The sequence below is a fragment of the Belonocnema kinseyi genome, chromosome 4, assembly GCF_010883055.1.
Source record: "Belonocnema kinseyi isolate 2016_QV_RU_SX_M_011 chromosome 4, B_treatae_v1, whole genome shotgun sequence".
In the NCBI taxonomy this organism is placed as follows: domain Eukaryota; kingdom Metazoa; phylum Arthropoda; class Insecta; order Hymenoptera; family Cynipidae; genus Belonocnema; species Belonocnema kinseyi.
The window spans coordinates 102,536,688-102,547,324 of NC_046660.1; the positions used below are offsets into that span (position 1 = coordinate 102,536,688).

A 10,637-nucleotide genomic window follows, 5' to 3' on the forward strand; every position below is an offset into this window, starting at 1 on the left:
TTTATTTATGAAAGAAGAAGTGAATAATAAAAGTGATGATTAACATATTATTTCTTTGATCAATATCTGTCATATGATATTTTATGTGCTGACAAGATCACATATTTTTTTCTGATCGTCAGAATTATCGATTCAATGTGAAATTCATTTAATAATTCAGATTCCTATTATCATTCTTTTAAAAATTCATCGGAGAATGCGTAAAAGAAACACCTTTTTGTGTGAGAACTGAAAAGAATAAACTAACATGTCGTAAATTGTTTCATGATGTTTGATGTTACAAAATTAAAGAAGTTCTACAGTATTCTATGAAAAACATTTTTTTCGCATTTCTAGGAAATTCTGTAAATAATCGCCTGTCGCACCATCTAAAAATCAACCAATTAGCTTTTTCTTTAGATAAGAGTATTCTGGCTCCTATAATTAATTCCATAAATTAAACGTTTGGAAAAATGAAGAAATTGTAGCTTCTCTTTTAATTTTTGGAAGTGGATTTTATCAGAATCTCCATTTAAAACTTTTTCTTTTTTATCTTCGTACAGACATATGGTAATAGTATTATGAAATATCTCCTAAGTTTTGTTCTTGTTAAACTACTGTTTCACATTCAAATTTTTATTGTTATTTTTGTTTTGGTAAAAAAATGCGTAGATAAAAATTTGCACATTTTGGATAATTAAAAAAAATATTCCTCCTGTTTTTTTGTGATATCTTGCATCTTAGCTAAATAAATGAAAAATTATAACTAAAAAAAATCTTGTCTTCATAAATCATTGAGCCCCCATAAAACTAATAAGATACCTTCCTTATGTGAGCACAATCTGTACAAAAATATAAGAACATCTAAAATAGATAGCTCTTTTCCGAAAATTTTCTGTATTTTTTTCATTGAATTTTGAAAACATAAAAAGAAAATTTTCAGAAAACCCCCTCTTTTTCCATCAATTAAAAAAAGTTTCTGCTCTAATAAAAGAGATATTCCATTATTTTTATATGGCTACGCTATTTCTAATGCTGAGGATTCTTTTTACTATAATTTTTTATCTTTTCTCATAAACAATTGAAGCTTTCACAAAAGAGCAAGATGTATTTCTTGTAGAACTTTTATAGATGTGTAAAATTTTTTCTGAATAATTTTTTCTTACAATAATTTTGATGTTAATTTTTTCTACGTGGTCTATAATCTACGTATTTTTAAATATTAATTTTAAATGGTAAAAAAATGCTCTATAGTTCCGCTGGGTTTTGAGCTCAGGTCTTTTAGATTTCTCGCCTGATGCTCTAACCAATTAATCTAAAAACAATAAAAATTTTATTTTCCTAAGATATATTTTTTTAATGAAACAGTGACTTACGAAGAACGACACTCAGAAATATATAGCTTATATTATAATCTTTCCATTACAAATAAAAATTTCTTAAATTTAAATTATTTTTTGGGAACAATTGAAAGTGCAAGAATTGCCACGGTGAATAGAAAGAGAAAAATTCCAAATAAACGCTCGTTTGAAAAATCCTACATTCAAGAAATGTCAGTCATTTCATGAAAACTCGCAGGTAATCTTCAAATTATTATAAGAAATGAAAATAAATTTTTCTGGCTCAACTGTGACATACGTGTTACTTTTTTCCAATATATAATGATTTATCTAAATAAAAAATCAAGCTGACACCATGACCTATCATAACTTTATTTACATGTTTCGCAATAAAAAAGTGTTTTTTATAGCGAATTAAGCTTATAGTATTGGTTTTTCAAAGATACTTTTTTTGTTTATCTTTATGTATTATTATGAAATGATTTACTTCTACCTTAATTAATTAAAAAATAGCATTTTAAGGTACCCAGAAATCTTTTCATTGTTGTCACCTGTGAAGGAATGCTTTCGGATCTAATAGTATGTCCGAAAAAAATAGTAAGTAACCTTATATCATTGTTTTATACAGTAGAATAGTAGTGTTCTTTTCCCCCTTAAATTTTCACCTTCGTCAGAAAAATGATTATACTTATTGAAGATTGTAATTATTTAAAACTAGAAGAAAATAATATTCTTAGGGGTATTTTTTAGAGTTTCCTCAATAAGCTACACAAGTTACTATTTGAATGCCTCTGGTGGTCACAGGATTGTTTCTGCTATGAACGACTAAATCTTCGTGGACTCTTAAAAGCTTTTTTGTCTCGAGGGCACTTTTTGAATTCATTTTCAGTTGTTTTCAGTTGTTGTGGGTGAGTTTGTAATTTTGTTTTCAACGTCGAGACCATGTCCGTTGGCGAAGCGAAAAAAAGCAAGTCGTAAGACACGCGAGTACAGTGCTTAAATAGTCCCGCCTTGAAAGAAGCATGTTTCGGCGAGATATGAAAGAAACATTTCTTTCGGCGTTCTCTTTACCAAGCGCATTCGTAGTGATATGGCGTCACGTAAAAAGTTTGAGCCGTTGGCAAGTAAACTGCAACGCGCTTTACTCACGTTGTTAGATTGCTGACTCTCTATTTACGTCGCGACCCAGGTATTCTACAGTCTACACCAAGCATAAATAGGCGTGTATATTTGTAAGATATCAAATTTTTCATCAGGATATGTTTTTTGTCACCGCCATACATTTTCAAGTGCCATATTTCTCAAGGCAGTTATTTGTCTCATGTCAGAGTAACTGTACAGAAATAATGAACCAGTTTTTCACAGCTGAGATAATCCATTAACTTTTAGAGTGAATTCATATCTTTTAGCTTTATTGGTTTGCATGATTATATTCTTTTTACGCTTTGAAGCGCACAGAAAAACAAAATTTCATTTTAAACAAAGAAACGGCGTCAAAATATACTGAAACATAATATGAACCATAAGTCATTCATATTGAGCAATATATATATTAAAAGCAATGAAATTGTTTTTCACTTCCTAAATTAATCAAGACAGCCAGCATAACTGAATTCCAAAATAGATTTTTATCAAAATTACTTTAAACAAAATTGAAACGCTAGTTTTTTGTTTGCAGCGTATTATATATGATTAATTTGTCGATTAATTTTTAATAATTAAATTAGTTATTTTTAATTTAAAATTTCAGAATCTTTGCATTTAAACGAGTATAACCCTTAAACATTTTCTTCAAAAAAATAAAAATTGTAACTTTATAGATGTGTCTGCTAAGCTGTCAGAAATACATAAAAACAGACACATTTTTTGGTATCATCGTCAAACAAGTTATAGAAGGCTCGTGTTGGAGTCATAAAAATTCGAGTGAACATATAAATTTATGCCTTCAAGACATAGAAACTTGTATCCAAGACATACATTGAAGTCTAGAAGTCTCGGGTATGTTATGAAAAAATTGTGTATAGAAAATGAAATACTTACATCGCCATTGTTACTATTTGGTTGACCAGGATATTCAGGGAATACTGGAGTCGGTCTTGGACCTGGAGTAGGATAACCGCCGCCTCCTGGAGTTGGTCTTGTTCCTGGGGTAGGATATGTCGGCCTCGTTGAAGGTCTTGTTGGACCTGTTGGGAAAGTAGGCGTTGGTCTCGATGACCCTGTAGGAAAACTCGGCCTTTGGGTGGGAAAGTTTGGCGTAGGTCGAGGTGTAAATGGGACTTTTGGTGTGTTGTAGTCATAGCCCTTCGTCGGCTCTGGTGGTAGATACGTATTCCTTCTAGTACCTGGTGGTAAATCGCAGACGACAGTGGCCACTGCCAAACAGAGAACTGTCATCTAAGGGAGGATTAAACAGAATTACAGGATTTTGTCAAAAAAATGAACTATTAGGAAAGGCTCTCTACTTCATATCAAATCAAATTAACAAGATTTTTTTCTGAAATTACTGCGAATTTAAAAGAATGTTTTTCGAGGAGACTGCTAAGCAAAAAAGCACTTTTTTTTAGAGATGTTCAGATTTTTTTAATATAGGCTTATACAATTTTCAGGTGAAATAATAAAAATAAAATTGTCATGAGGGTTAAAAATTTCTTTCTTAAATTTGAGGCTCAGAGAGTCTAGATACTTCTACATTTTTCATCTTCTGTAATTTTATTGATGGTTTAATAGTTTATCAGGATTTTCATGAGTATATTTATTCATTGCCAAATTGTCTGATTCATATCATAATGATACTTTATCATCGAAATAATTTTATGTAATTGAAAATTCCATTATCGTAAACAATTTCGATACACTAATTCGAGATTATTCATTTGCTGTAATATAGTATTGTCACTTACACGTGAATCCATATATTGTGACCTTGTAAATAACCAATAACGGGCCAATGGTAAATTGTATAATCATAAATGTTAATTATATCAGCTAAAACTTAGGTACTAATGCATGTTCTTTTTAAAATTATTAAATTGAATGATTTTTGAGACGGAACATGATTATATCAAAGCAGAAAGAAAAGATAAAATGACCCCGTATTAAATACTACAGAAAGAATACATTCCTTAATGAAATTGTGTATACCATAAATGCTTTTAACCCCTACTATTGGGTTATAATTAGAGATATGTACATATTATTATGTTTAATAATTTTAAAAAATTATAAATACATCGTAAAAGCAACACAGAAAAGTCTTACTTTTGTTACACATTTTGTTAGGTCTATTTTTTGCCTAAAACTAGATCTAAACCCTTTCTTGTGTTCAAAAAACCTTCTTTCTTGAAACAAAACTTTTTTATGCATTTAGGTACATCAGATGAAAGTTTCAATAATTGATTTGTTTATAACAAAAAAACATGATATTTTTTAGGATATATACAATAATGTGCATTAGGCGGAAAGAAATTTACTACGTCATTCTGAGTTTGAGTAACTGTCAAGAAATGGTTGTCGAAATTACGTTTTACTTTTTATCAATTTAACTAAAAGTAGTTGCGAACATCTACTTCTGCTGCCATCTTCAATTTTTTAATCCTAAATTCCAAAGTATTTATTTAATCTGATAAGAATTATGGTTTATAGGATTTTTGAACTATAAACTGTCATTTTTCTTTATAAGTGACATATTCATTGCAAATAATTTTGTACAAACAATGTTAAAATTTAGGTGATGTAGTCAAATGAATAACAATATATAACTTAAACCATATTTTAAACTATGATTAAATTTAAATGATTGAAATCTAAAATTATTAACTTTCCGGTAAAGACCCTTAATTGAATTTATTTTATATTCTATGGTTTTTATCAACTATAAAACCTATAGCCAGCTCTTAAACTTTTATTACGCACTTAATTTTATAACTTCATACTGAAGGAATCAAAAAATTCTTTATAATTTTGTTTAGGATGCTATAAGTGTCGATTTAATTAGATTTGAAAAGGTGAAGATAATTTAATATTTTTTTATCAGAGAAATAATTTCAGAAAAATGAATTATCCTATAAAACATCTAATTTTGATGAAGAGCTTATCATAAAGTTGCAGATGGAATATCTGCTTAATTTGCACCTTGAATATTAAATAGTCTCGTAAATAGACAAGTTATTAAAAAATAATATGTGGTGTGCAAGACTTTTCAAGGAGAGCATGAAGAAGAAAAATATTGTGCATTATAGCGCACTGGGCGAACTGACTTGCAACATTAGATCTTAGAATTATCGGAAAGATTAGTAGAAACATGTCACTAATTGCTGAATAAGTAGAATCAAAGAGGAGATAGACACTAATGTGATGTTGGATTACAAAGTAGCATTTCCTAGGCTTCTTTACTGTTAAATGTTAGCTTTACAAGAATCGGTATGTACTATAAATCTATATGTATTGCTCAATAACTCAAAGAAACTGGTAATCTGATATATAAGATAAATCTATTTAGTACAAACTCGATAAATTTTAAAGTATGAATAGGTAAACTTTGATTATGCTAGAATTAACACATCTTATACAAATTAATAATTATATTACATACAATTAGAAATGTCGCTACATGCGCTAATATGGTGCACTAATCGATAAATTTGTTGGTACGTGAGTGTGATATTTATTATCTTGAAAATCCTAATTTCGTGTACTGAAAATATTTATACTTCCTAAGGCGAAGGGAGACGTTTCTTTGTAGAATAAAAGTATATGCTAAGATCCAGTTTATCATGTTTGAGCCCTCTATGTCCCTATAGTATAAATATCAAATTACATTTGATAATAAACTACATCATTTAAGAATAACTTTTCAGAGCTTATTCTAAAGTTTCTGCTCTCTCAAATTGAATAAATTGTAAATTATCGATGTTCTGGGTGTACCCACATGTTTGAAATGACTTAATATTTAATATGAATTATAAAATTTACAATAAAAAATTTATTCACTATTAGAAAAATTTTTAGTTTTTTTTTTAATTTAGAATTTTAAGCGTAAATTACAACAACAACAAATTATGCTCATAATTGTTTATTGAAATGTAGTTATTCTTATAATTCTGTTATTCCTACCGGTTAAGAAAAAGGCGTAATCATTTAATTTAATTTGAATGTACACACATTGAATGTCAATTACGACTTTAGATTGAAGTGGAACAAAATAACAAAAATATGCAAGTAAATACATTTAAATAAACAATTACGAACTGAACTATTTTTTCATTATTTACGCTTGGGGTTTTGTCATTTTTATAAATCAAGTTAAATATTTCGTAATTTTGAACTTGACTGTACACTTAGAACGGGTAGGATGCTTTTCGCTCCCGAGTTTGAGAGGTAGGCACCGGCTTAGGGGAGCGAACGTCCCCTTCCACTGCACGGACCACGGATCTATCCTATTCTATTACGTCCTCTCAAGCAATCTCCCACCCTACTTTCCCTCACACTTCCTAGTTTAGTGATATCTGACATTGTATTGGAAATAGATTTGTATGCTTTTTTCCGCACCACCCTGACCGAAACAAGTGCGTAACCACTGACCTATTTCAGACGTCGCGTCTTTGTCATCCCTGATTAGGCCCAACTCCTGTATTTTTCTTACCCAGGACTGACTTAAATGAAAACGACAACCAAGTATAGTGACTTTAGTCCATGTCGATCGCATCGCGTTATGTATCGCTAATTCAAAATCTACAACGAAATGTAAAAATTACATAATTTCAGTCTCAGGGTCTTAAATAGAACTAATGAGAAATAGATTAATGCACTACAGTGTATCTCTAAAGAAAAGGGCGCGGGAGAGAACGGCTGGACATTGGTGGACTTACTGACATAGTTCGTGCAGTGGAAGGGGACGTTCGCTCCCCTTAGCCGGTGGCTGCCTGTGAAGATCGGGAGCGAAGAGTCAATCCTCTCTTCCTGAAGAGGAGGGTAAATGCTTTAGATAAAAAAAATATAAGGAGAAATTATTGTTGACGAAGGGTAAATAACTTCTTCAACTGGTCTAAGTTTATCATTACACGATAAAAATGAAAGTTCAATCAATTACGGATTTAATAAATTTAACTAAATTTATTAAATTATTTTAATTATCTATCAAGAAAAATATTTGAGAATTTAGGTTTGATTTAAAATTTATTCAACATTTAGGTATACATTATTAGATCTTTAGATATTGCCTTATGTTAAATTATATTTTCAACTGAGTATGAGCCAAAACTCGAATCAAACTAATATTCCTTAGTTCTTAATGCGTATACTCACTTTGGCATCCTATACTTTTAAATAATAATATAGTTGTCCAATATAGACGTTTCGAATTTGATATTTATTATTTAATGCTTTTGTGTTTAAAACAAAAATTGATTCATTCGGTTTCGAGCAATAATTATTTTGCAGTTTTCTTTGCAGCATTGCATTTTGTTTTGCAAATTAGTTTATTATTTATGTAATATTTAAAAAAGTTACGTGGAATATTTTCAATAGTACAGTAGTTTTTATTTATAGAAGAGACTATATTCTTAATATTTTTAAGTAATAATAGGAAAGTTAACTACTCACCACTGTTTTCATTATGAATCTTATAAATAATTTTCTATTCAGGGTATAGATTTAAAATGTGTTCTACTTTCAAAGGTGCCAATTATAAAATCTTAATTTATAATCCTTTTTGCACAAATGCTTTGTGCATTTTGTACATTTATAGTTATACTCCTCTTAGAATTCACATACCAATTTGTATTTATACGCCCGAATAATTTAATTGAAAACGGCAAAATACTCCGTTGCTTTAGTTACATTTCATTTTTCCCTAGAGACTTCTCTGCATTCTTTACATAGGGAAAAAAGGTTTATATGAAGAGCAGTCCTTAACGAAAAGCAAGCTGTAAGAATAACCAAAATTTCTTTTTTATGTAATTGCGATTAGCTTGATTTTCTTCAGAAAATGCAATTCTGACGTCGATTTTTTTATTATCATAATGATCTGTTCATTCGGATCAATTTGATCTTATTTTTTTGTTCGTTTGTCAGGCTAAATAAAATGGCCGCCGATTCTTGGCGCCGGTGTCATAATGACATAACTTAAAACTTGTATCTAATCGCACGCACGTGACAACTACTCGTAAAATGTGATATTTTCTAATATCAGATTTCGTTATTTTATTAACCTTTCTAGTACACTGCACGATTAGAGACCATAAAAAGCTTGCACGTGAGCTAAAGTACTCTAAGAACGCCAGCCATCTTGGTTTTTTACTTCATACATGATCCCGAATCAAATCATTATGTTCTCAAAAGTCGATCATTCACTACGGCCGATCAAAATGCTCTTGAATTTGGTATCATTTTTGTTTCATATCAAAATAATATTAATTTCCGTATCATTTTGAACACTTTTTTTACTGTGTGCGAGCAAGATGAACTCGTTAAAATTTTGAGTAATAGAATGATTATACTCCCCACAATAAGTGAACCTACCATTACGTTACTTACTTCTAAATAAGTATTTATAGCAATACGTACGAATCATAAAAATTATATTCAACATTTCTACCGTAATTTGTAAAAGCAGTCTTTAGACCTTTAAGAATAAATTGTGTGCTACTTTCTTATAATCAGTATAGACCTTAAATTACTTAAATTACATAAAAAAGGTTACTCTCAAATGTTGAAAAATAATTCGTGTAGCATTTCAGAAATACAAATTTATTTGAACAAAGTTTAGATTGGCGCAAGCAGCAAAGTTCGAGTCTGGATTGATCATGTAGGCTGTATTCGATCGCTAATAACAAGATTGTCCTTTTCAGAAGTAGGAATGCCAAATGCACTTTGCGATTCAACGAATCGACGTGCACCTGTTCAAAAGAATGATTGTGAGGAAGTCATAGGCCAACCCATTAGTATCTCAATGTCGAGACGTCGCGATCTTAGCACAAGTAGATATAAATGCAGCCTCGTGACCGCTCCTTTTATTTTACCTTTCAGTCAGCCAAGAGACTTGATTCGAAAAGTTCATGTCACACGCAGTAGGAGTCTGTGGGACAGGTAGGAGGCGCTACCTCAGCTCGAATGGAATTTAATAATTCATCTCTCACGTAAGCTCTCGCTCACGCACCCGCTTTTGGCTTGTACTCGCTCGCCTACGGCTCGTACTGAAGTAAATACTTTCAATGTAAAATATCCTCTGCTAATTGGTTCATACGCAACGCAGAGAAATATTTTTGCATCAAAAGGAGGTATCTTGAAACAAATAGAAATTTCACTTCATTTGAGGTTAAGAGGATTTACATGTGTTCTCAAATTCATCTTTTTGCAGCAAATATTATCCTTATGTGACAAACTTCACTTAATATTTATTTCAAATAATTCTGTTTGCATAAAAAATATTTTTGCGTATTTCAGTACAAAACAAGCACGAAGACGGCGCTTTTATTTCAAAAAGACCTTCTCTCTGAGTAAATATTTTTTAATAAAAAATCCATGATTTCAGACACGATTGTAATAAAAACATGGTTTCTGCTTATATTCAATTTTCAGTGGATGAATGTTTGACATTTTTTTAATTTGACTAATTGATAGTAATTTATAAATTATCAAAATTTCCAAATATTGTTAGCAGTTTTGAATTATTGAAAATTGACGGAAATTTAAGTATTGAACGGTAATTTTAAGAAATTTATGAAAATTTGAAATATAAGAAAATCACTTTTTGTGAGCCCAAAATGTAAGCTCGCATATGCACAATTTTCAGTATTTACCTACATGACGTCAAAATTTTCCTCCACAGGAAGATAAGGTACACTTTTGCTTCCTGACCTCTCCATGCCGAAACAAACATGCATCGAAAAAGTCTGAAATCATTCATTTGTTATAATAAAAAGAACCGCTATTAGTGACTTATTATATTGCCAGCGAAAGCCGTTTGCGGCGAACTGAATACCTGGCAATACTTGAAGATCAGTATAAAAAGTCGGCGAATGAGTTAGCACTCTGGAAGGTCGTCCCTGTCAATTAAAAGAAAAAATTAGTTCATCTGCTTGAAAATGGGCAGAAATTGGAATACGCACATTGTGTGCCAGAAGCATTTATTTGAATCTGGGTTTTCAACATTTTATGGAAAATCGCAAATTTTATGCAATTTTTTAAATGTCATCTTTGACCTTGAACATGGTTAGTCTCACAAGGAAACTATCCCAGGTGTCCCTCACCGATTTTGATGAAACTGCAATATGTTGTAGTACATCGAAAAATAAGAGACACGTATTTTTTTTTATC

At 30.6% G+C, this 10,637-nt stretch overlaps 1 protein-coding gene across 1 annotated transcript in view; it reads right to left on the reverse strand.

The window, feature by feature from the left end:
• Nucleotides 1–10,637, reverse strand: part of LOC117171373 (leucine-rich repeat extensin-like protein 5) — a 32,380-nt gene that overhangs the window by 5,957 nt on the left and 15,786 nt on the right. Inside the window, exon 2 of the mRNA XM_033358622.1 lies at nt 3,360–3,716. Within this exon, the coding sequence (XP_033214513.1) occupies nt 3,360–3,716 (357 nt within the window). The remainder of the gene's footprint in view (nt 1–3,359; nt 3,717–10,637) is intronic.